This window comes from Pholcus phalangioides, unplaced genomic scaffold, assembly GCF_987345545.1.
Source record: "Pholcus phalangioides strain wild (caught in Gottingen) unplaced genomic scaffold, Ppha-v1.0 ptg000009l_1, whole genome shotgun sequence".
Taxonomy (NCBI): domain Eukaryota; kingdom Metazoa; phylum Arthropoda; class Arachnida; order Araneae; family Pholcidae; genus Pholcus; species Pholcus phalangioides.
The window spans coordinates 15,100,523-15,127,487 of record NW_028301602.1 but is presented as its reverse complement, the minus strand read 5'-3'; the positions used below and the strand labels follow the sequence as shown (position 1 = coordinate 15,127,487).

The 26,965-nt window shown below is 38.2% G+C and overlaps 2 protein-coding genes across 3 annotated transcripts; one reads left to right on the top strand and one right to left on the bottom strand.

The window, feature by feature from the left end:
- Positions 1 to 1,435: 1,435 nt before the first annotated feature.
- On the bottom strand, positions 1,436 to 25,800 carry REPTOR-BP (REPTOR-binding partner). 2 transcript variants are annotated; one of them, XM_089235577.1, is made up of 3 exons: positions 25,487 to 25,800; positions 7,964 to 8,179; positions 1,436 to 1,760 (listed from the first exon to the last, which is right to left on the bottom strand). In XM_089235577.1, the coding sequence occupies exons 1-3, from the start codon at positions 25,532 to 25,534 to the stop codon at positions 1,623 to 1,625; spliced, it is 402 nt and encodes a 133-aa protein (XP_089091703.1). In that variant the 5' UTR covers positions 25,535 to 25,800; the 3' UTR covers positions 1,436 to 1,622. The 2 variants fall into 2 exon arrangements, with proteins under 2 accessions (XP_089091703.1, XP_089091704.1); XM_089235578.1 differs by lacking the exon at positions 25,487 to 25,800 and adding an exon at positions 25,167 to 25,382.
- On the top strand, positions 19,736 to 20,766 carry Sec20 (vesicle transport protein Sec20). The gene has a single exon (XM_089235576.1). The coding sequence runs from the start codon at positions 19,815 to 19,817 to the stop codon at positions 20,514 to 20,516; it is 702 nt and encodes a 233-aa protein (XP_089091702.1). The 5' UTR covers positions 19,736 to 19,814; the 3' UTR covers positions 20,517 to 20,766.
- Positions 25,801 to 26,965: the final 1,165 nt, after the last annotated feature.

Genomic DNA, 26,965 nt, shown 5'->3' with positions numbered 1-26,965 from the left:
AACTTTGACATTTCTGTTTACTAATGGCTGTATTCACCGACAGAGTTTAGACTGCAATCGCAGGTTAAAGGATTAACGATTGACACGGATTGGTTAAAATCCTCAATTCAACCGATCCGTTTCGATCTTTAATCCTTTCACCTGCGATTGCAGTAAACTGTGTTGGTGAATACGGCCGTAAATTACTTAGATGTAATTTATTTACTCATAAACGTATTTAACTTATGTATAAAAATGTGCAAACATGTTGGCTAAAGTTGTAGGCGTCTTGCTCTCTGTGGCAAGACTTTGTAATGGGAAGATCGGCTCAAATTGGTACTACTAAACCATAAATGCACCTCGTACACATTCCTTTACAGAATTTCTAATGAACATATCACCATGATAGAGAATATTCTCAAACTAAAACTTGTCATTATGAGGTGATTATGCCAAAAAAAATGTTACAATTAATGTTTCAGGCAATGAAAGCTGAATTATATTTCATAATATAAATAAAATGAGATAAGATTTTTTCATTATTTAATGAAAAATGTCTGATGATTCTCTTCCTCCCTGTAACTAAAGAGAAGCTGCCTCATCATTAGAATAATGCAGCCAACATTACGCAAAATTTTAAAAGCCAGAAAAACATTTGCAAAAACTTATTCCGGAATCTTCGACCCAAGTGACTTTGGAAGAATATTTTACATATTGCAAACAACAGACAATGCTAAGCATGAAAAATTAAATTGTTAATAGTTAAACTAATTAAATTTTTAAGAACTAAAGTATTGGATATGAAATTTTTACTCACAAATTATTACTCTCTTTTGATATTTGAAAAAGAATTATGATGCAAAATATCTGGGTAGCAGCAATATAAGAGCAAGAAAGAAAAATCTCCCAGATATAAGAATCCAAAAGGGATAAAACAAACTTATTCGCCCAAAGGAGAATATGCAAAAAACTGATGTACATCCTCAGAATAATCAGTGCTGCTGCAGAACAATCTCGGGAAGAGTTTTAAGAAAAGTTCAGAAAACACTATTAAGAAAATTTTAACCACAGAACATTTCTATTCAGCTGAGGGCTCATTGCAGAAAACATTGTGTTTTGGGGCTTATAAGTAGCGACTATTGTATTTGTGAGGAGCTCATGCATGCAGACATTGTGCAATGCCTAAGCCAGGCTTTGTATACATTAATATAAAAATGGAACAAATTTTTTTATTAATGAAATTGATAATAAGTTTATCATATACTCAACAGATAGATCTTGACCGTCTCCATTTCAAAATCTCTAGACATAAGAATCAAACTTAGTGAACCAAACATGATTCTTATAAGTGGAAGCTACTGTATTTTTGAGGAGCTCAAGCATACAGACATTATGCAATGCCTTACCCTGGTTCTGTACACATGAATATAAACAAAATGATCGAATTTCAAGAAAATTAGTGTTTAAGAAAGAAAACAAATTTTTTATTAATGAAATTGACAATAAGCTTCATCATTCATATACTCAACAGATAGATCTTAACAATCTCTATTTTAACATAAAAACGGCTATACATATATTCATATACTAAATGCTACATAACAGAAAAATAACTTGTAATTTACAGAAAAGAAAAATGATCCCTATTCCCAAGATGATGTTCCCTCTCTCTCTTCTTTTATAACAAATGACTCAGAGTCCATCCTGTTGTCTTCTTTCAGCAACTCCAGGGCCTTCTCCGGGACAACACCTTCATCCAAATTCTTGAAACAGTACTTATACTGAAAAATAAATGATATTGTTATGGCCAGAATTCATTTTAGTGTACACAACTTTAGGGTGAATATATATGGAGTATGTACTCAATATACAAAAATATGATTGATATTAAAATTTTTATATCTTTAGCCATTCAAAGCAGATACATTAAAATTGGAGCCTTTAAAATAGTTCATTTTAAAAAAAAACCCAGTTTTAATAACATAAGTCAGAGGTTTATAAATAAGTAATTACATTTACAATGGAACATAAAAAAGTAGCACAGTTTCCAGTAAATAAGTCTCACACCCAGAAAAATAGTCTGAAGAAAGTTCTGTTAGTGGACATCCTGGTTCACGACAATAACATTAGGGAAAGGTCGGCAGTACCGGATTGCAGCTAGTATCATGCCAAGTCTTGTTACCAACATTTGTTGCCGGTGGCAGAGCTTGTGAAGACACCAGCACATTGGGTGAAGGAAGAAAGTTCGGATGCCGCCATATTTAGTCAAGCAGCAGTGTTGTTGATACATGGCAGAAAATTGTTCATTCAAAACTCTATTAAAAACCCAAAGATAAGTTCTCGTTGTCATGGCTTGCCTGAAAGTGAGTATAAGTTTTTTTTGTTTATTGTTGAAAACAACATTTACTGTCGTTTAAGTTGTAGGCCTGTAAATCTCCTTAAGTTTTTTAATACATATGTGGTAACCGATGTTTTGTTCCATTATGTTGCGGGTTGTATCGGAGGTGTGGGTTGTATTGGACAGAGTTTAAGGTTGATAAGAACTATAAACTCACTGAATTTTTTCGTTTTGCAGGGCAATATGGGTAAACTACATCAGAGGTGGGAGGAAAATATGAAAGAAGCTGTACAAAAAGTTAGAACGAAGGAAATGGCACTTATGGAGTCGAGCGAAAGATATTCTGTTCCCAAAAGCACACTAGGAGATGAAATAAAATGTTTTGCAGAAGGTAAAGAAGTAGAAATAACACCATGTTTAGGAAATGTTAAGATTTTTCCAAGAACATTCAATGATGAAGAGGAGGTAGAGTTATACAATGATGCTGCGACATCTATCACAATTTTGTGTGTGAGCTTCCCCAGTTCTACAAAACCAGTAGCAGAAGAGTAGATGGAGAAAGTTCGAGCAGTCTTGGAAAGTGATATTACAACTTCCTATTGAGGATACTCCCAGAGCAACTGCATCTTAAAATATTTTAGAGGAGATATTTTACCACTTCCACACAGTTCAAATACAAAATTCATATCAAGACACAGTCCTGGGCAAAAAATTGAAATTTTAATTTGGACTGAAATGAAATACAAAGCCAAACTTGAGCAAGAGAAAGAAGAAAAAGAGAGTCTATGTATCTAAGAGGAAACTGCTTGGGGAAAATTATCTAAATACAGAGACAAAAAGAAAAAAAAATAATAATAAATCTGAAAACTTGTTGAAAATGAAAACAAAAATGGAACTATAAAATCTTAAGAAAAGAGAGGAGGCGGCCAAGCAACTAACTACATCATCTGTGGTGAAACCTTTGAAGAAGACTGGATTCAGTGTAGGATTTGTGAAGGTTGGGCTTACGAATATTGCGCCAATCTTGAAGGAAATTTATGTAAACACAGAATGCATTTGTTTTTAAAACGAATTGTTAAATTTTCAAGGAATGATAATTTAATTTTCCTCATTTGTACCACTTTCTTAGCATGTATTAACTTAGTTTTAAAGAAGATCTATAATTTGTACTTTTATAAATTTCTCAAAAATAACACTGCCTATTAATAAAAAGTTATTTGTGAAACCAAAAGTAATTCTCTTCTTGTTCTTTGTTCATGTCCAATACAATCCCCCACAAGTAAAATTGATAAAAATGTGTATAAAAAGTGTAAAAAACTATTCATATTTTTATCTTAGAGAAATGTGTTTTAAGAGGTGTTTTTATAGAACAATAAAGTTTGGTATGGAATGTAATTTGGTTCAACTGAGCAGTAAAAATATATTATAATAAAGGAGAAGCTTAGGTGTGTGATACTACCCAACCTTCTCCTAACGATATAACATTCAAACTGCATAGTGTATTACAGCGTATAGTAGAATGATTTTCAACTGATGCCCGTTTCTTAGAAATAATTTGTTTCTTAGTAGAAAAAGTATTAACAATGACTGAAAAATTTTCTCACAGGTGAAAATAAAGATCTCCAGTATGCACAATGTTTTGCAGGAAGAACCAAACATCCCTGGAATTTGTTAAAAAGTCAAGATTTCCTATAGAAAGCTCACATCAAGCACACACATTTCTAAAATTCACATCAGTGTTCGCACTCTGCTTTCATGTTTCATCAAATACAAACATCTCCTCCTCCTCTGGGCCACAATGTTATGGCATATTAAAGCGCTTCTACATATGCTCAGTAGCATATTTACAGAGGGCTTAGTGGGCTATAGCTCACGGCAGCAAGCTTAGAGGGGCTACAAATTTGAGGAATGAGTGGCCAAGAAAATTAATCGAATGGGAGAAGGGCGGCAAAATTTACATAACGTTAAATAAATCCAACTCTGCCGAGACAGTAAGGGACTAGGTCAGTGAGTGACTAAAAAAGTGACCTAGAAAGTTTGCAAGCACGTGAGTGGGCAAAAGAGTGACTTAGAGCATAAGAGCAAAGGACCAGGCCAATGAGTGATATAGAGCAGCGTTTCTTAACCTTTTTTGTCCGTGGCTCCCCTGACTTACCCAGAGTCTTCTTTCTACCCTCATCTAGAAGCAAGATTCTTTATACGTATTCAATTGATTTTTTCAGTGAATTTATACTGAATGAAAATTTTGCAAATAAGATTGGCCTCCAGACCACTGGCCTAGAATTTATTGCGCTCCCCACTAATCCGAGTTCTACTCAGGACCGTCTCAACATCATGGGGGCCCCTCAGGCAAAGTGATGCTATGGTAGCCCCATACTTAGCCGGAAATAAACAATCTACATATACCCTACTTATTTCCAATATTTATTGTATTACCCAAAATATCATAAGGTGGGGTCACTTATGGACATGAGACCCCGGCATGATCCCTCACAAGAGTGGAACTGACAGAGCTGCAGCCTGGGGCCTGATATGGTTTTCATCATTTTTTGTTTTTCACACTATAAATTTAGTGAAAAATCTAGCCGGTGGCCAGCGAAAAACCTCATCCTAGGGAACCTGCTGCAAAATGTAGGCGGTGAGGCCCAGGTGGGTCCATGCCTTAAGACGGCCCTGGTTTTGTGGGTGGTTGTGTTGGATTTTGTAAGTGTATAGTCACTAATATAAAAGCAGCATTTCTTCACACCTTAATTTTTCTTCTCAGCTCTCTGCAGCCCTCCAAACCACCTGTCATGGCCCCTTTCTAAATTTTCTTCCGTGGACCCCTTGAAGTATCCCAGTACCACTAGGGGGCCCCAGTTGAGAACCACTGATCCAGAGCATGTGCAAGTATATGAATGACCAAATGAGTGAACTAGAGAGTGAGAGCATGTGAATGACCTAGAGCAGTGGTTCCCAACCTTTTTTTCCTTCCTGCACCCCCAGAGCAATGCAACATACCTTCCTGCACCCCCTTGAATAATGTTTTTTATCTGTTAGAAAATTCTAGTTTTTTTTCCTATAATTGATTACACTAATTATCCAATAATTCATTTCTATGATTTCTTTTACTTATAGTTTGATGTCTTTTCGGCTATGGCTGATATTTAATTTTGGCGTCATTTTTTTTTAATTAAATCAAAAATGAAATTTTTTTAAAAACTTACTATTTTTTTTACTTTTTTTTAGATACTGAATTTTTTGACGTTTTTCCTGAGTCGTGTGTTCATGACAGTATCAAAAATCTTAGCACACAAAACATGCTAATAGCGAGATACCAATGTAACTAAACAGCGTTTACCAAACTCGTTTAAGTAAATGATATTTTTTCTCAACCAAAATGAAAAACACGTATGATTGCTAATCAAAAAAAAGAAACTTTTACAAAGCAAAATTCATGCCACATTTCTATTAGCATAAGTTAGAATGTGAGGTGTCAAAATATTGGTAGGAATTAATTTTTTTAAATTTTTTTAGGAATAGAAAAATTCTATTTTTATCATTTTAATGAATAATCAGTCAACATGTTGTAGTTTTTCTTTCCATCTCGCACCCCCAAAAATGCTCTCCCACAGCCCCGGTTGGGAACCACTGACCTAGAGCATGTGGTAAACATGTAAATGATCAAAAGAGAGACCTATAAAGTGAGGAACCATAACAGTGAGCAACCAAAAGAGTGATCTAGAGCGTGGGCAAGTATGTAAGTGACAAAACAGCAGGTAAGCATGTGAGTGGCCAAAATGGTGTGCAAGCATGTGAGTGGCCAAAATGGTGTGCAAGAATGTGAATGGCCAAAATGGTGTGCAAGCTTGTGAGCAACCAAAACAGTGTGCACGCATGTAAGTGACTTAGAGAGTGTGTAAGCATCGAAGTGATGAAAAGAGTGACTTAGAAGCACAGGTATGCTTGGGAAGAAAGGGGGGTTATAGAACAAGTTGGTAAATTCGAAGAAAAAAGAGTAGTCAAGAAAATTAGACTGGGATGGAAGAAAGGGTGGCAAAATTTGTGCAGCCCATAGGCAGCTAAACCCTAAATGCACCTCTGCATATGATCACTTACTTTGACTGTTTGCAAATTTGCTGTGCTATTGTTTTCCTTCTCTTTTTCTTTGCTTCATTCCCCTCTTCCCATGCACAACTTAGTTCTGGCAGCAGTGCCACATAACCTTCGCTATACAAAATCCAAAAGACACAACGCAAGTCCTTTGGATGAATCCAACGTTACCGGGTCTTTCAATGTTTGAGGTTTGTCTAGGTAGTGTTGCTTGGCTAACAATGAAATATTGTGTGATTGCCATACCAATGGAAGAAAAATCTCAGCAAACCACTCAAGAACAATGCATAGTGTGTGTCCCTTACTGTTCTTGTGATCTCATGGAAGATAATAAAGCCCCAGGAAAGATAATGAACAGTAACTGATGTACATGATCTGTAATATAATCATAAATGTTGAAGTGGCTTCAAGAAGTATCAGTAAGCCTAGAAAATGCCACATTAACACTTCTTATACTGCTATCACATACTTGTATTCTTCCAGCAATATCTACAATCTCGTTTTCCAAAATTTTCCCCTGGATATGACAGCAGCCATCCAATCCATGCATGAATATGACTCATCCTGGGCCCTCAAAGCAAAATGTTCCAAAAATAGTGACATACAATGTAGAAAGTTTGTTTCTGCATTGTGTGTTTCTAAAATTTGAATTTCAAGAAAGGTGTAAAAACCAGTATAATGAGAATTCTTACCGAAGAACATTTTAAGTCAGTCGAGGCCTAATTGCAGAAAAATGCAAAACATTCTGCTTTAGCGGACCTAGGAGGCAATTCTTTGCCAATCAAGAGGGGTCAGATTTTGATTGTTTTGTGAACTGGAGTTGGCTATACCCAAGCAACATCATGGGTGCAATGAGTATCCATCTGGTCTGGAGCCTCATACACAACTGAGTTTGCTATGCTGGCATTTTATACAAAATTCTGGTTCATTTGGAATGATCAATTGCAGTCTGCCATGCACCTTCTCAGCCAACATTTTGCCTCTCTCTCTAGCACCAACAGTTACTACAACTACTTAACTTTACATGCAACCATATACACCTCAGCAGAATTTCTAACAAATCGGTACATGCATTATGAATCTACATGCACAAATGTGTTGTGTGTGAGCACACGCACAGCCCTAACGTATTTATGTTGTTATATAGAGTTGTGATTGTTTCGTGTGTTCTTGCTGTTGCTGGCATGGCTCGTCTCTCTTATTTCATTAACTACACACATTTGAAAAAAAGAGGGAGTAGCCATAAAATAATGTGATTCAACTGCTGCTGCGTATAGGAAATCTCAATCTGTAAAATAAGAAGTGCTATAAATAAATATAAATTTTAACTTGTTCAATGAATCAAAAGTAGTGGTTGGGATTAATTCAAGTAATCAACCAGGGAGGGGAGAAGAGAAGAATTTTATGAATAAGCCAATGGCTAAAGGTTTGTGGAAAAAAAAAATTTAATAACTGTGAAAGGTTTTGCTATCATGAACAGCAAAAAAAAAATTAGTATCTTCAGTTGAAATAAATCAAAATGGTTAATCAAAAAAGAATACTCTAGAAACTTACAACTTCAAGCTCTTTCCTCAGGGCTTTCACAGCTCTCTCACGGTCTGCAACCAGCTCCTCCAAATACTGGTAACGTATCTTCTTCCTGGCTCTACATTCCCGAGCACTCTGGCGGCTACGCTCCAGTTTCATCTTCATATCGATCTTGGTAGACTTTCGACCTGGCTTGCGCCCTTTCCTGCCACCGTCTCGCCTTTCCTCCTTATCTGCACACACCTGTGATCCATCACAAAAGAAAATGTCATGAGAAAGCTGCATGTTAATATTACTAGGAGCAAATAATGAGGTTTTTCAGAATACACCACATTAAAACAGTCACAATGAATTTTCATAAATTTTACCGAAAGATATATCAAACACATCAGAACAACAAAGCAAATAAAGTTGGCATTTTCCGCTCTTGAACTGCTCCTGTTGTTCATAGACGATATAATCGCTTATTTCTGATTTCGGAAAAGAAGCAGAATAATTCTTTTTCATTTAGAAAGAGGTACAGTGATATCTATATATAACATTTTTAAAGCGACTGAAGAAAATTATTAGTATAAGAGATTTATCATTACAGGTGCAATTCAATGCATGTCAAACTTATGGGAAATCTAATAGACCAAATAGTGATATACAAGATTATATCCACACAGGGCAATTCTTAACAGATGCGGGACCCTGTGCAAAAATAAGTTGTCCTCTCTGCAAGAGGAATTTATGTCTCCAATTCCTTTTGTTATTTAGATTTTTATGGCTGTTTCACATGCTACAGAGTTTAGGTAAGGAGGATGAATGTTTGCAGCATTTTTATTGCACGGACATGCAGCAATGAAAAATATGTTATTTCCATTATGACAATTACCAGGGAGTAACTGTCATAATTTCACATTAATAGACATGACAACAAACATAACAAGCATATATGGAGATCCCAAGAACAAAATGTATCAAAAACTGTGGCCTATGTCGCAGAACAATCTTAACAAGATTTTCAAGAAAATAAGGAAAAATAACACTTTTGTGTTTTTTTGACTACACTGCACAACAATCTACGACGTGAAATTATGCAATTCCGAATGATTTTGACTGATGAATGATAAATGAATTAATTAAGCTGTACATTTGTTTTCATATGTATTTATGTTGTGTTTTTATGTGCGGCCAATCCAGATTTTTTTTATTGTCAAACTTTGTTCAGCACACCAAACTCTATAAGAAATTACAATTTTTTGTTTTGCAACCATAAAATTTGTTAAAATTTATTGTTAAGTGGCATTATGGGAATTTTTATCGAATAATGTTTTCAATTAGCCAAGAGCTTGTTGCAGAACAATGAAAAACATTCTACTTTGGGGGGTATGGACAGAATGTTCAGAAATACAGGATACAATGTGTATACGGAACCCTTTTTGCCAAAAATTGGGTCCCAAAAATATACATGGATAGTATAATAGATATTAATACATTACTCAATTCCTTGAAATTTACAATGAGAGTGACTTTGATGATGATGTATCAGATGACAGCGATGAGGAATTTAATGGTGTCTATGGTGAATAAAAAAGATTTTTTTTGTATCTTAAAATAAAAAATATCTTTGACGAAAACATTAAAATTTTAAGCCCAAAAAGTAAGGGGTTCCTTATACAGTAGAATCTTGATAATCCGAGGTGAACAGGACCGAGACTACCTCGGATTACATAAAACTCAAATTATCGGAAAAACAGTAGAAAACAACTTTCATTGGGGATATATCCCCTGATAATAAGCTATATTTATTTTATATGAAATATACAGTATATAGTGTGTAGTAAAAATTAACAAAATACAAAGGGCATCTGGATAGTTATTATTCTCATCCGATGAGATTGTTCTAACTTGTTTTCTTTGGACCTACGTATTTGTACTTACTCTTACCTTCTTGGTTTGATTCATTGGCTTAATTCACTGAATTAAGGCTGCCAAGACCCATGTCCTCTTTCCAATTAGAGCTGACCAGGACTCCAGCCCTGGGAACCCGATACGAAAATATGATTTTTTTACTTAAATTTTACTATATGGGACCTGTGAAAAATTCTGGTCTGGAAGCCCAAGGAAGACCCTCCTGCGTACAGTTCAAGACCCCTTCAGTCATGGGCAAGAAGTCGAACTCTTCAAATTGAAATTACTGGCATTTGTTGCAAAAAGAAACAAAAAGTGTTCTTAGCAAAAGACAAAACGTTAGGTTCTTAGAAGGAATTTTGACAAATTCCAGCACCTTGGAATATCTGGAAATTAAAATTATCATAACTCTACTGTACATACACACATAAAATAAGGTAATTTACACATATATAGTGAGACTTGGTATAACATCAATTTAAAAATGCCCACTCCCTCTGCTTATAACGTTGATATTTGAAAAGGTCCCTATCAGCATAATTAGATTATCTAATTATGCTGTTAAGGACCTGATGATGATGGTCAAGAGGATAATTCAAAATTGTAACCTTCTAAATTTCTAATTTCTGTTTCAGAGTTTCAGTTTTACTCCCTTCGCAGAACTTTCCCCAGACTATTATCAAATTATTTGCATATATCCCGAGACTCTTGCCAAATATTTTTCCTTTCCCTGACATTCCGGATAATTTTTAACCCTAAATGAGCACTCCCACAAGGCTGTGCCCATGTATCAAAACGGTCATGCCCAGAAATAACAATATAATAAATATCACAAAGAAATGATTCTTATTTTTATATCAGAATACAAAAAGTGAGTTAGAATGAGCATCCACAATATTCTTTTTTTTTTGCTATCTAAAAAATAAGAGTAACTTCATACGAAAATTGGGCCACTTAAAAGACTTTTGTAACCCTGTATTTTTCAATGCAAAAATAAGTTTTTAGGAACATAACATGGGGGGGCCCCCTTCCCAAAGATCCCAGCCTAGGGGCTCTGCTGCAGGATGCGGGGGGGGGCATAGCCTATGTATCAAAATGGCCCAGCCCAAAATAACACAATAAATAACAGTGAAACAATACTCATTTTTTTCATATCAGAATAGAATGTCAAAAGTTAGAGTTAAATTTTTTTTTTTTACTGTATAAAATAAAAGTAACTTCATTTGAGGAAAATTAGGTCAACGAAGGCTTTTTTTGGGCCCTGTATTTTTTTTTATATATAAATAATTTATTTAAAAAATTTTTCATCACCAAACAATGTATTACGAAATCTGTGCAGTAACTTTTTAATTTAACGAAAGAGTGGAAAAATAGCTTTTAATGCGCACATTTCTATGTACGAATCAAAGTAATAGCGAGAGGCAATAATAAAGATATATATATTTTTTTTCTGTGGACTGTGCTTAATATAAATATTACGTATTATAGGTACGCATTTTGAGAGCGTCCTGTTTACTCACCCAGACGCCGCCGTCGTCTCGCTGTGCTCCGTCGTAGCAAAGCTCTGCCGCTGCTCGCTCGCTATTTCACTACGACGCAATAATAAAGGCACAGCCAGAGCATAGAGATAGCGGCATATACAGCCCTTTCTCTCTCTCTCCCCTCCACTCTCCCAAACACGCTCGACAACGGCGGTAACAACACCGAGAGGCGCTAACAACGAAATCTGGAGCCTGTTCCGGATGATAATTCGAGATTAAAATTAAAATAATAATTTAAAAAAGTATATTTCCTAGACTTTATTTTTTTTTCCCTCTTCCGCTCAGACGAAATCCGACAAGGTCAAATTCACCAGACAGTGGCGTAACAGCCGATTTGTTTTATGTTTTATAAGAGCACAAATGTCAAAATTCGCCCAGGGGAGTTTTAAAGTATGGGTCTACCTATAGGCACGGTCGGGAGACCAGGGCTGTCTCATCAAATATGGTCCCCCACCCTCGGGGAAATACGCTATTTGAAGGAAGCATGGCCTTCCCACACGGGTGGGGCGAACGGACTCTAGCCGAAGGGGCCCCGAGACGAGAGAGATATATACATTCTTATCTTATTTGTTCACACTTTAAATTAACTGAGTAGTGGGACCCGCAAAAATCTAATTAGGGGGCTCGGTGAAGATCCTAGCCTAGGGAGAGGGCGCTGCAGTATGTGGAGGCCCTGACATGTCTGAAATTACATCACCGTAATAATCAACATACTTTTAAAATCATAATGCCAGATATCATTATCATGGGGGGTTCCTTATCCAGGGGAGGGGGTCTTAACGCGTTGGCCGGGTAGGCTCACGCATTAAAACGGCCCTGTCGTAGCTCATGGACCGAAATACAAGGGGAAAGCAGTACCGTCTTAACGCATTGGTCCGCCCAAACACCTCACAAAAATGAGAGATTGAGTTACAATTTTCGAGAAGTATGCATGTAATTTTGCCTGGTAGGGCAATAACCTCAGAAAAATCACTTAGCCCGGGGGGAGGAAACATGATGCTCTTAAGATGGCCCTAGGGGGAAAGGGTCATTTGATGCAATGCCCCCCCCCCTCCATCAATGATGTGACTATTATCGTGTCCCCACCCCGGCCCTTCAAGCTCACGTTCCGCCTAAGCCGGAGGAGGCCTCACGACATGGCCTACGTCATAGGAGGTGTTGCCATGGCTCCACTTAAATTTATTAATTTAATTTCTGAAACTCTGTAAATTAGTATAGGTTGGTATACTTTACAGCCCTGTTCACATGGGAAATAGAAAAATCGGGTTTGAAACCTGCTTCAAGTATTTTCACCAATGACTGCTCTTCATTTCTTTAATTACGAAGGAAAAAAGTCGTCAAGCGGGTGCTAGAGCTCCCAATGCTACCGCAATATTTGCACATATGAACGGGGCTTAAGTCAGGTTGTAGGAGTTGAGGGAATCAAAGAACATCCCTTTGTCTAAGCAGGGCCGTCTTAAGAGCATCATGGGCCCCCCGGGCCAAGTGATGTTTTCAAAGACCTACCTGGAAAATTTTCGAAAATTTCAACCACTTCTCATTTTTGTCAGGCGCGTCTTCTCTTGAGGTGCCCGGGTGGGCCCATGAGTTAAGAAGGCAGTGGCTCGGCTGGAAGACGGCCCAGGTTTTACCGTTCCATGCACTGTGATAAGGGAATTCATATAAACTAAATAATGCAATTATTATACAGCCAACACATGGGGGATCTCAAGCTAAGGGGCTCTAGAATCAATCCAATTAGAGACGCTGAAATGAAGAAAAGATTGAGGAAGCTAAAAGTCACCAGGTTGTCCCGTATATACAGGACTTATGCAGGAGGGGGAGAGTGGAGGTTGCATGGCATATTCATTACTTATTGGGAGGTCTCAGCCCCCCGTCCGTGAAATTTATTTGGGTTCCGACACCTATGAATCAAACTTTTTATTTTTTACACGGTTCTCAAAGTGTGCGTAGCGGTTCCCAGAGGCATCGCGAAGAGCCGAAGATACTGATTTTGCGTCGGCGGAAACGGGATGGGGGACGTCCACTAAAAAATTGTACTATTGACATTGGGCGGAGCTGGGCAACCCTCCCACGTTCACTATACCCACCCTCAGCGATTCCCCCCCCCCCGTTCGAAGAGCCGTTACATTCGCTTGTGATTCTGTTTATGATAAATAGGTCAATTTACCAAACTACACTTGCACACACACACAACGGTAAATTAATAGCACAACAGCGTCTCTAGCACATGATCATTAGTAAAAAGGGATCCACGGGTAAATGAAGTTATTGTTTCTCACTCATGTTCCCAAGAGTGAGGGACCCAGGGCCAATCTTACCAGAAGCGGAAAGTCCCCTCAAAGACCTTTCTTTATTCGTTATACAGTGGAATCTAGCAAAATGAGCATTGTACGACATTTCACTCCGAATTGGCTTATAGACAATTTCTAGAAAAAATTTTAGTTTCGGAAAGGGTGGGTATTATGTTATCTAGCGACCTCATTCTGTCACATAGGTCTGGACTTTGCAACCATTTGCCACAGATGAGCAGCCACGTTGTTTTATTGTTAAAGAATTTATTTTTTAATAATAATAATTGCAATTATTCCAGTCGCACACCCCTAAGTGCGGTTCTGAAGGGATCAATAGACCAAGGCAAGGAACCCGTCGATTATTGAATATTAGGTAAAAAGGACACGATGATGTCAATTCATATACCGTATACGCATCAAGAAACCCAAGTGCAACCACGGGTAGGGCCGTCTCAAGCACATCATAGGTCCCCGGGCCGAGTGATTTTTCTTAGGCCTCATCTGGCGAATTCCCAAAAAATTCAACTACTTATTTTTCTGAGGCCCCTCTTCTCTTGAGGCCTTGGGCCGTGCCCGGGTGGGTCCATGCATTAAGACGGCACTGACCACGGGTAAGAGAATAATGTATATACATGTCCAAAGGACCCACAAGTAAATGAAAGGGGTGGGGCGGAGAGCGCTATATATAAGGCAAGGATTCTTAATCTTTTGTGTTCCCATAGAAGAGCCTTACTGTGTGCCAATAAGATGAAGTCCATGGTCATCCTGTGCAGATAAAATTAATGCCATGGACCCCTTTACAAAATAATATTTATATAGCATAACGAGTCAATTGTTTTCTTATCCAAGCTCATGGACCCCCTAAAATCTTCTCCAAGGACCCCAGATTCCCCTGAACCTTTAGGCTAGCGCGAGGTAAGTGTAGTAAGTGCGATATGTTGTCCATCCATGTACACTGTCAGGGTCAACTTTTAGCCTACTTAGAAGCCTCTTGAATATGCGGGTTTTAAATTTACCTATAATATGTTTACCTTTTTGGCCTTACGGAGGCCCTGGGCAAATACTTAGCTTACCATGCGGAAACCATGCTCACTATATAGTGAAATTCTTCGAGAAAATGAGTTTCATAACTTGCTGGATGAACAATGAGCAGAGTCGAAATTTTTGATAGAGAAACAAAACCTGTCTCAAGTCTGGTTTTCATGGGATAACATCATCGAGCTTATATTGCTGGAGAGAGTATGACGTCAGCGGTCTTAGCCTTAGCAATGCTGAGACAATACCTTCTAGAGAGAACCTTCTGCTCTAGAAGGTATTGGCTGAGAACGGTGTCCCCCAACATCTCCGTCGGAAGATCACGTGACTCGGTAAAAACAAACACGACACCACCCCCCCCCCCCCATAGAGATCAATGTTAAAATTGCCGATTTTAGCAGAGAAATGCGGAAATTTAGTGGGGTTTTCCGCCACATCAATAATTTCAAAAATTGAATTGAATTTTTGATTTTCGAAATATTGAGTTCGCTTAGAAATCCGAAGCCCAGAAAATTAAACATAAAATAATGAGTCAGACCCACTTTTGAGGTGGATACCCATGCAATAACATTATTTTCTGCTTTTTATTTATATCTTCTCAAGCACGAAAATGAGAATTAATGTCTCTGAATTGTCTTATATTATCCAATTGCATCTCAATCCATATAGTTTAGGATGTTTTGAAATTAATATGGGCACATATAAATTACACTGAAAAAATTCCGCAGCTTTAATCAAGCATTTTTTGAAGCAAAAACAAGCAGATCAATAACTTGAACTTAAAAATAAAATTTCGAAATATCTAGCTCCCATTAAAAATTTAAAAAAACCGATTCATTTCTATGTTTCTTTAATTCAGATTTGTTCCTTTCATGAGTCGCATGTGGCACTTCTTTCATGAGAGTAATTAAAGATAATTCCAGAATTAATGAAAGTGATAATTCCAGCGTTAATGAAAGAAATAATTTCAGCATTAATGAAAGAAATAACTTCAGCATTAATGAAAGCAATCATTCCAGAAGTAATGAAAGAAATAATTATTCCAGAAGTAATGAAAGAAATAATTATTCCAGAAGTAATGAAAGAAATAATTATTCCAGAATTAATGAAGGAAAATTCCAGAATTAATGAAAGAAATGATTCTAGTATTAATGAGATAAATAATTTAATCTTTTTTCATCATTAGATGAGTTCCCGATCTCTTTTTTTATCTTTAAAACGCAATATTTAGAGACCGAACTGTACAATTGTACATATCTATGGGCAAACGAACTTTGTTTTCGCCGAGTCACGTGGTTTCATTGCATTTGATGTCTAAGCCATCACGGCGGCTGGATGCTACCTCCAGTAATATAAGCTCGATGGATAACATGGTTAAATCTATTGTTCTTCCACTTTGCCCCCCCCCCCCACTATCCCTCTCGGAAAGAAATTTCTTGCTACGGCCATGCCCTGTCCCGTAATTCTGATCGAACAAAAAGTGAATGTGGCACCAATTTTTTCGGAGGCAGATCGATTTGTCACCTGTAGGCTCTCGATATTCCGCATTCTAGTCTAATTTTTTTGACCCTCCATTGCCGCCGAAGGCATTTGGCCTATACCCCGGAGTCTCAACTAGATATTTTGTTACCCGTGGTAAGACGGAATTTTGGAGCCCCTTGCATGTAGAAGAAGCAGTTAACGGGTGAATTCGGCACCCTTTCTGGCACCAGACTCACCTGCTCCCCCTCCCCCCCCCCCAGTTGCAGCCCTGCTATAGCCCGATCAACACCAATTCAAATACTCTTCAGCCGTTGTTCCGAAGCATGAGGCGCATCAGCCCTTTTCCACTGCAAAAGTCGTACACATATGTGCAAAAATACTAGAAAAAAATTATATACAGTGAAACTCCGCTACAACGATATATCCCTATACAATATTTTTTCCAATCATGTTTGAAATTGACCACAATCTAATATATAACTCTTCGCGATACAACGATGTGCTTCACTACAATAAACCTCTCTCTATAACGATATTTTCTTAATATATTCTAAAATCACTACAACGATATTCTTTATGTTTCGCTCAAAGTCACCTTCAATATATTTTTAAATTCCTCACCAACTTTGTTGTTTCGAGGGTTTTCAATAACATCAGTATTTTGGACTATCTACCCCTTGAAAGCGTTAATGAAGTTTCTATGAAGCTACTTTGTAGAACTGTGTAGTACACAAAAGTGTTGTGAGAGAAACTACTCCACAGGGCGAAACAACTACGTAACTGAATTTTATGCATCAACTAATGAATTAGAATATTTTGTCGAGAATAAAATGAAAATGATTACAGCCTAGGGAGGCTGCTCCTTGATGTAGGAGCCATGGATAACCACCTGTACATCAATATTTTTATATTGGTCCGCTGAGTACCGTTATATTCAGATGAGGGCCGATCTCCTCGTTAAAAAGTCTCGCCACAGAGAGCAACAGGCCTACAACGACAGTTATTCAATCATTACACTTCACTCATGGTTAGAAAAGTTGATGGCAGATGACAGCACTACACACAACAAGCATTACACAGAAACAAACTTTACGTTAGGTTCACGGACACGCACATTCCAACATGTATCAATTCGTTAGTACTTCCACACATGAAATATGAACCAAGCAAGGCCAACACTTTCTAAAGCACCTTTTTCTTTAGAAGGTGTTGGCCAAGGCAAGCAGATCTTGGGCGATGTGTGTCAGAGAAGAGACATGTTGCGTAGTTGCATCGGATCATCCCGTATTTTAAGGGATGGAAAAATTTTCCCATCATTGGGCTCCTGGGAGGAGCGATCGTTCCCCTTTCCGAATCAGCGATATTAGCTCTTTACTCGTGTGGGTTGGTTGGGCCATGCCAACACCTTCTAGAGCAAGCTTTAGAAGGTATTGGCTATGCAGGGGAGGACCGGTGTGGCCAGGCCACCCGCTAGAATCGCCAACGAGACATCCCCCGACCGGCACTTTTGATCCTGTGTGTGTCTATGCATAGCACCAAATGTGTCTGCCACCATAACTTTTAGGAAACAGCTAAGTGGTAGGAGGCGGCGGAGGGGGGGGGGCAAAATAATAGCAGCTCAACGCAAGGTAGTCTAAATTGCAAAAAAGGGCTTCAGAAATAGTGAGATATATGTACTAGCTAGGTGGGGGAGATATGGCGCGCAGCAGAATCCCTAGGCTGGTATTTTTAGCAGGGGCCCTCTATAGTTAATTTACAATGTGAGAAAACAAGAAATGATGAGAATTACCACGGGCCCTAGGGGTGAGGCCCTGTAATCGTGGGGGGGGGGGGGGCGCTCAGACACTCACTTTGACCGGAAGGCTGATGAATAAGACGGGCCGGATAACGTGTACTTGTGCATAAGTTAATTTGAAACTAGTAAATTGAAACTTCCCACGAAGCCCACGGGCCACCAGCTCGTATAATTTATTGACATCTTAATACAGTAGTACGGGCCGATGACAGCCCCCGAGTTGATCGGGGAAAAAACAATTGAAGACTTTCATTTATTCTGCAATTATTTCATTTATTAATTATCACTAAATTCACTTTTTTCACTGAAATTCTGCAAAAAAACCTTATAATTAATTCTTCATTCGATCAGTAATTAATTAAGAGATTAATTTTGATCTGAAATCACTTTAAATGATCTTTCAATTATTTGTTTCAGTAATTCTGAGAAATCATCTTCCTGCTCAATATATCACAGAACTTTCAGTAATTATGCAATTACTCTTTCATTGGTTGTGAAAAATAATTTCTATCAGAAATTACGAAATTATTTCTCTTAACTGATAAGGCTTTTTCTTTACACTAGTTCTGAAATTATTTCTTTCAGTAATTCTGAATTTTCATCAATTTGATCCAGAATTATTTCCTTCATTTATACTAAAATTATTAATGCTTTGATTTACACTGGAATAATTTCTTTCATCAATTCTCAAATTTCTTTCATTAATTCTAAGATTAATCGTTTTTCAATGTTCGCAACCATTTTATTAACACGATCGGCGGGCTCTAGCGAAAAAAGTTCCGAGGGCCAAATGTGGCTCGCGTGGCCATGCGTTGAAAACCCCCGCACTAGACGGTAATTGAAAATTTAAATAAATTTTCTGCATGGGCGGAGATACTGGGGGGGAGACCCCCCCCCCCTCAGCGTCAAAGGTGTAGTCAACTGATCTAATGTATATATGAATTGACCTCATCATCATCGTGCCCCCCCCCAGCAATAATGATCTTGCGCCCCCCCCCCCCGCTATGATTTTCCGATGTGTAGAAAGAGACGTTTTGCGTTGGTTTTGGAATATTATGCCAAGCATTGGCGTACGCAAAGTGGGGAGGAACCACTTCAAGCCGAGATTGTAGTGTTATTTTGGACGTACAACCCCCCCCCCCCCCTAAGAAAACTCTGCGTTGCACCTCTGCAATTGAAGCCAAGGTAAACTTTGGGTAAAAAAAAAAAAAGTTTGTTGGCTACTCCGGAAATCGAACCCGGGAATTCTGCGGTTTTTTAATTGAATTGCATTCGTAACGAATGTGTCGCCATCTATTGGTGAAAAAGAAATACTCGAATATTTGGTTACCTCAAGAGACCTTGCGCTGCCTTTCATCATCCTCCCCCCAATATATCTTTTGCGTTTAGAGCAAAGCATTCCGAATTTTCCAAAAATTTCTCAGGAAAGCCAAGATTTTCCTCATTGATAACGAGAAATTTCCCAAGAGATATTATCACTACAGCTGACACAACATCGACTACAAACGTACACCAAAACACACGGTATAGCGCCAAACATTGGCGATATCACACGTCTTAGGAAAATCGATTTTCGTAAAGAGGAAAAAGCGTTAAATATATATTTATTTTTTTAAGATTTGACTCAGATTTTAAAGAAAAATAAATAATAAAGCAGGGGAATTTATAGAGCAATAAAAATGGCACTTAAAATTTTAATTGGCAATTCTCCCTCCATGATGATATTTCTCGAACGTCGAATGGCAACACAACACATCGCCGTAGGTTATGATACGCAACGCAGCTGTTGTTGGAAACTGCCATCCGCGTAAACATCAACAACAAGAGAAACGAATATGAGCAGCGCGAAGAAGCAGAGCAGCAACGCATCGGCGATCAGAATATGCCAACAGGACATCGTGAAGCACGACCTGCACGTGAAGGCCTTCGTCCAGGACATCCGCGAGTGCTCGGGCCCGATCGCGGTGCTCACGACCCTCAACCTGCAGGTCTCCGAGCACATGAGAGCCATGAAGGCCGCCGTCGAGGAGCTGCAGAGGATAGCGCACGAGCAGGACCTCGAGCGCGACAAGCTGACCATCCTCGGGGAGGTCGAGAAGTACCGCAAGCAGATAACGAGCAACCAAACGGCGCTCAGGAAGGCCAACCTGATGTGCCAGAACGAGCTGGACCGTCGCAACCGGGACGTCCTGTTCCTCCGCGACTCCGATCCGAAGCCCGAGGTGCGGGCCCGGGCCGACAAGGAGGGCCTGGCCAGGCAGTCGTCCAACGTCACAGACAGCTTGTTCGCCCTCAACAGCATGATTTCGATGCAGGTCAAACACAGCGAGGAGACCCTCGGCACGCTGGTGAGCTCCTCCTCCAACATAACGGACACCAGCGAAGAACTCAAGAACATGGGCGGCATCATAAAGCAGTCGAGGAAGCTGCTGTCCAAGTACGGTCGGAGAGAGTTCACGGACAGAATTCTCATAGTCCTTGCGGTGATATTCTTCTTCATATGCGTGTGGTACGTTGTTCGAAAGAGAATGTTTTAAACTCGCCGAAATAGCAAAATGATTATGTACAGGTTCATATAAAAAGATTTATTAAAGTAAATTATGATGAGCGCATTGGACGTTAATCCACTTGAATGTTAAGCGAGAATGCTCGTCTCATGACGGAACAATTTTTTTTTGTGCTGGAAAATTTTTGATGCTATTATATGGAATTTTTTAATGAATTTTTAAAAAAAATATATTACCAAGCAAAAAAAACTGATTGTAAAAATAAAAATTATACTTTTGATTTTTTTTTTAGCATATTCATTGGCCTGAATCTTTATGATTGTTTATATTAATCTAGAACAGCGTTTCTCAACCTTTCTGTACCTAAAGGACCAGTAATATGTCTGAAAAAATTTTCCGAACCACTAATTTGCAGCACAAGGAATCGCATCTGGCCTGTATTTTACAGGGCATTAACAGTTTCAGGTATGTACTTTTGGCTGTTTCGACTCTATACTAATTTCTCAACGAAACTTATTTGAATTTATAATCTTTACTAAAATTGTGAATGAAGAGAGTATTCAGAACTAATAAATTATATTATGTTTCTTTAATTATAGCTATAATTTACAAATACTTATATCATTGTATTGTTTAACATTTTTAATGAATTACATTTCAATACATTGTGATTCTAGTTTCCCCCCATATTTTTCGCAATAAGCTATGGCTGCCATAGGTATGGAGGTCTAACTTTAGTATTAGGTACACATAAAATATGACTAATAACAATTAAATACTACTTCATTCAATTAGAATTAATTTATCAAGACTGCCTGAAGAACATCCGTGCCATTGTCGCTATAAAAAATGTCGCTAAGTTGAAAAGCGCTGATCTAGAAGGTAACTGTTTTCATGAATTTTATCAATTCGCATGCTTAAAAAAATTCATGCACATCATTTACTCAAATCCAAAATGCTACGAAATATAATATGCAACTTATTTGTCAGATGTGAAAATGTATATTGTTGCAAATTTTTATCATGCATCAGTAAAAAAGTTTTTTTTTTACAAGGGGGGGGGGGAAAGTGCATGTTTGATTCCAGTAATAACTGTAACAAGCCTAATTTTAAACAATTTTGCCATCTTTTTCTGAAAAACTAATGAATGTTTTCCAAGTTAACGGGACCCTTGCTTGATGTCACTCAATTGTATAACTACTAAATGGATAGGAAAGTATAACAAGTCTCAACATCTTGTAGGCCTATTTGTCATGACAAATGAGTATCATTATTAGACTAATAGTATTTTCATGATGTGATCACGAACAAGTTTTCTTGAGCATAGTAACCAATATTCTCCATCGTGTCTTCATTTTTGTGCAAAGGAAGAGACGAGCTTTTTATTCATATGATGACAACTATACTTGGTAAATGTATAAATCAGGGTTGTGGGAAAATGCAATGTTACTGCAACGACCAGAAATTTGGTATTGGCACCAAACAATTGCATCTATTAAATTAACTCTGAGAAGAACGTAAAATTTTTGCAATTTAAATGTCAGCATTTGTTTAATCTTGAAAGCATTTCTGATATCAAATTCATTTAAACTTCAGAATAATTACAACTCTTTAAAAAAAAATTAATGTTCCTAACATTGAATTCCACACTCAAATAATCTGATAGAGCCAATTTAGATAAAAAAAATAAACCCTATCATTTACATTAGACCATCGTGAGATAGGTTAGTTTTACCCTACTGTTATAGGGTGGAGCTTCAGCTTGGCGCTACCGTTATGTAGTGCTAAGCTCTGTGGTCAAAGGCTTTAGATCTGTATCTTTAGCAAAAACCACACAACAGACATTAAGGGGGTTGGCACCACCTCTCGAATCTAAATTTGGGAATTATTTCTGCCTCGCCCATTCAGATCTGTACCGAGTGGGATGGTGGCATCTGGTTTACGAAAGTTTATCTGACACTCAAGGGTACGTTCAAACATTATCATTCACGCTAGGGAAATTGTTTTTTAAAGGAAAACAGGTAGAGCGTTAGACAGTTTCACATAGCTTAACTCCAAATGTTGTATACAATTCCAGCTTTCATCCATAATTTAATTAAAAACCACATGTATAAATTCATGCAGTGGCATTTGTTATGATAATTAAAATCATGTGTATTTATATTGTATATTCATACATTTATATTTTGTGGATAAATTTTTTTATCCCGAAAAATATTGTATTTTCTTGTACATAAACAAGAGATAAATGTTTAAGAGTCAATGTATTTGAGCTTTATTCAATGTTACATCCTAAAGGAAATAAATGTTTGTTTCATAGGAAGTTTGTCTTAACTCATACATTAACATATTGGAAGACAATCAAATTCAATTGAAAATCTAGTTTCGGTACTATGAAAACCAATACTGAAAATTAAGAGTTTGGCCCTGTGTTATGGTTTGGGTGACCACGTTCAAGCAGCGCCATCTTAATGCATGGGCCCGGGGACCTTAAGAGAAGAGGGGCCTCACAAAAATGAGATCCGGTTGAAATTTTCTAGGGTTTACCAGGTAGGGCCTTAAAAAACTACTTGGCCCGGGGGCCCATGATACTCTTAAGATGGCCCTGCGTTCAAGATGATTCATAATAATAAATGTACTATTCAAAAATATTGAGTCTCACAGAAATGTTTATAAAATGAGCACTTCAACCAAAACAATGACGTAAAAAATGGTTTTGCCCCGTAAAAATGCAGAATGCTAACCTACTTAGTTCTAAATGCAGGGGTTACTCGTTTGGAATTTCAACCTAAAAAAGCACTTACTGTAAAACACAATATATTTAAATTTTGTATTGCACCTCATGGTACACATGGGCAGACTGAAGGACATTAAGAGAATGGCACCTCTCTCGAACTGGGTCTTGCTGGTTATCGATTCAAGGTGTTGTGCATGTCTCACCTAGGCCAATTGGTACTAGCAGGATGTGAAGCATCTGGTTTACTAAATTTTTCTAAATACTATTATGGGGTGGCGCCGGGGTGCAGCAATGACCTCAAATTTGACATTGGTTTGACAAGAACACCTAAAAGCAGGGCTGGACAAATCCCAGGCGCCGGGTCAACTAAAAAATTGATATTGGCAACTAAAATTCTCTTGTAGTTACTAAATTGAGGGCTAAAAGCAGCACAAAATGTTTGTAACTTATAACAGCACATCTGCCAACTGGGCATTAAACATACTGGGTCAGTATGCCCTGAAAAAGTCAAAATAAGTGTTATTTTGGACGTTTTTCTGCAGGCAAAAACATTTTCCTGGCATTTAGATTTCTTTGCAATTTGTTCAGCCCTGCCTAAAAAGTAGCTATGAATTATATCATTATTGTATTATATAGAAATCTGATAGTTTCAGTATTAATCATCAGAGGCATTGCTACGAAGAAAACATTGAGGGCAGGGATTGACAAGCACCAGGTCATCATGCCAATATCAAAATTGCCATTAACGCTTAAAACTTCTCATGTGCGGTTGCTAAATTGAAGTCAAAGCATAGATGTAATTTTTTTAACATGTTTACAAACATGGAAAGTGGGTCGCTAGATCCCAGAAAAGGTTAAAAAAATATTTTGGACAGTTTTCCTCAGAATAGAAATACGCCTTAACTCAAAAATTTGACTTGGGTCTGAATAGTTTTGATTTGTCAATCCCTATCCTATACTTGCAGGGAGGGGGTTGTGCTGCATTCGAGGTGAAGATTTCCTTCCTCTCTTTCACAACTTATTGCAGCGGTTCTTAACCACTAGGATTCCAGTCCATCTGGGGAGTACTTAGAGCAATTTCAATGAGTTAGGAGGAGAAAATAACTGTTTTTACATCATTAGGTGCTGAATATTATTCCGTAAAAGGGGCCCATGGCCATCATCTCATGAGCACAAAGGGTTCACAGAACACAAAAGGTTAAGAACCTCTGGCTTATTGGGAAGGAGATATAGTTTAAATGGCTATAACACTATGATAATCATATTATGGACTCCCACTGTTACATCCTCTCTCGTATTCCGTTTCAACAAACCAACACAATTCGAAACTCATCTAAAAAAAATGGTGAATAACATGAAATGTGATTTCATAAGTATAAAAGAAACTATCAAAAGAGTTTTTCTATTTCATAAAATCACCGTTGATTATGCATAGGGAAAGAGGGGGTAAAAAAACCCCCATTCTAGCATTGCATAATTCGTTGTAATTATGTAATTGTGACCATCAATGCCATGACTAAGATACTGTTTGATGAATTTATTCCTGAATCTAGAAATATGAGCATAAACAACGAGAATAATTATCAAGGAAACCAGAACCAGTTGAGCCTTGATATCTCAAGGTTATTCTAAACCAGCCAAAAAAAGTAGTTCCCCAAGGACATCCAGTGGAAAGAAAACAAAAAACCCCCGCTTAAATAACATTACATAACATCATGTCGACCTTATAAAGGATATATATCGCCGATTATTATGGCTCGAGAGAGCAATGGTTGGCGGGAATCGTGAGTTCGAGTACCAGCTGATTGTACACCAGGGCCGCTAAATAATTTCAGCCGTGTTATGGCCCAAGTGATCCTAGTCCAACGCGAGGAAAACACGAGCATGATTACGAAACATTTAGATCGATAACACTCAACTAACATTCAATGTTTACAACTTACCCCTCCATTAATCATGTTGGATTCGATTCGGAACGATTCCGTGGATATCGAAGGATGGGATTCACGTTAGTAAACTATGAGGAAGAAACTAGAGACGAGACTAGTAAACAAGACTAGCGTTTAATGGAGCTTCCTCCGCTTATTAAGTCAATGAAGTAACGTCTAAATGTTACGAGCATATTTTAGCGCGGGTTTTAGGCCTACGTCCCCACAAACCAAAACATCACATGACCAAAGAAACAAAACACACCAACGGGAGAAGAACTGAAACATTTTATCACAGTTGGATATAAATGTTGAGTCATTTTAATAAAACTTACCTTTCCCTGGCTGACATGATCGTGGAGTTTTGTTTCAATGGCCTGCATTTTTGAAATTTTCTTCAACCGCACTGGAGAGAATCCATCTCGATACCTAATAACAACACAACGGCGTGTGATTGTTTACCTCTGTGAGAAAAAACTACCATTTAATCAGCAGCCCCCCCCCCCCTTATGATGACGCAATATGCCTATGACGTCAGGATCCTGCGGGTAAACAACAGAAAACGGGTTGCCACTTTTTTTCCCCCTTGCTTCCAAATGTCGTCAGTGAGCGAGATATTTGATGCTGCTGCCAGAAAAATTCGAAGTGCCCTCGATTGGCAACTGTTTGGCTGGATTTTGATTTTTTTGCGTGACCATATGACCCGCATTTTATGGAACATTTTTGTGTTTTCAGGGACGGTTCGAGGAAAAACTTTCTACTGGTGCGGAAATCATTTTTGGCACCCTAGGATCGATCACGTTTTTTTGGTTCCATTTGAACTTGGTGCCTAGCCTAGAGCGGCATTCCGTGCACGGGTCACAAAGCATCTAGGGCGGTAGCGTGCCTTCTCTGGGGACCTGGGCATAGGCGGAATTTAGACTTGGAAGTCTGGGGGGGGGGGGATTGGAGCACGATGATGATGATGATGTCAATTCATATATGCATATGTACATTAGGTCAGTCAATTTCATCTTTGACGCTGGGGTATCTTCGCGCATGGACCTGGGGCAGAAATTTTCTTGGGGGGGGGGGGGGGCCCAATTAGAAGGGAAAAAATTATACAAAATAAATGTGCATTATTTGTGAGGGTCCCCTCATTTGACCCTGGGCCCCCGGTTGCCCCAGCCTACTTACGGCCTTGGAGATACCCCTAGTTCAACCTTTAATTTTTGAAATAGAAACACCCATTTTTTTTTATTTTAACGAACCTTACTTGAATTTATATTCTTTACTCAAATCGCGGATAAAATTAATTTTTCATATTTTCCCGTGAACCGTATTTTGATTAAACTGCGAGTTTCAATCGCTCTCTTTGTTTCCCCCGCAATAACATTTTTTCAACGATATTAACAAGAATTTAGAAAAAAAGCTACGGTGTCAAAACCGTGAACCGCACTGGCCATTATACCACAGAGGCGGGACGCTTTTCCTCCTTTAAACCACTCACAGTAGCGTTACTTCCTGAGCAGAGACACTCAGGCTTTCTTAACTTCAGTGAATGGCTTCCAGGTGTCAGCGGTAGAGATGAATAATGATTTTTTTTCTCGACCCACGATTGATGTATCGTGCTTTAAATCAACAGACTTTCTACAGGAGGTGATGCCGATAGGTGAGTTTAGGAAAAAAAGTTCCGATCGATATGACGTACACAGTGGACCGAGGAAAAAAATCATTATCCATCTCTACTGCTGCCACCTAGAGGCCATTCACTGAAGTCAAGCGAGGCTGCAATGTCTTTTCTCTATTCAGGATGTCATGCCACTGTGCGGGGA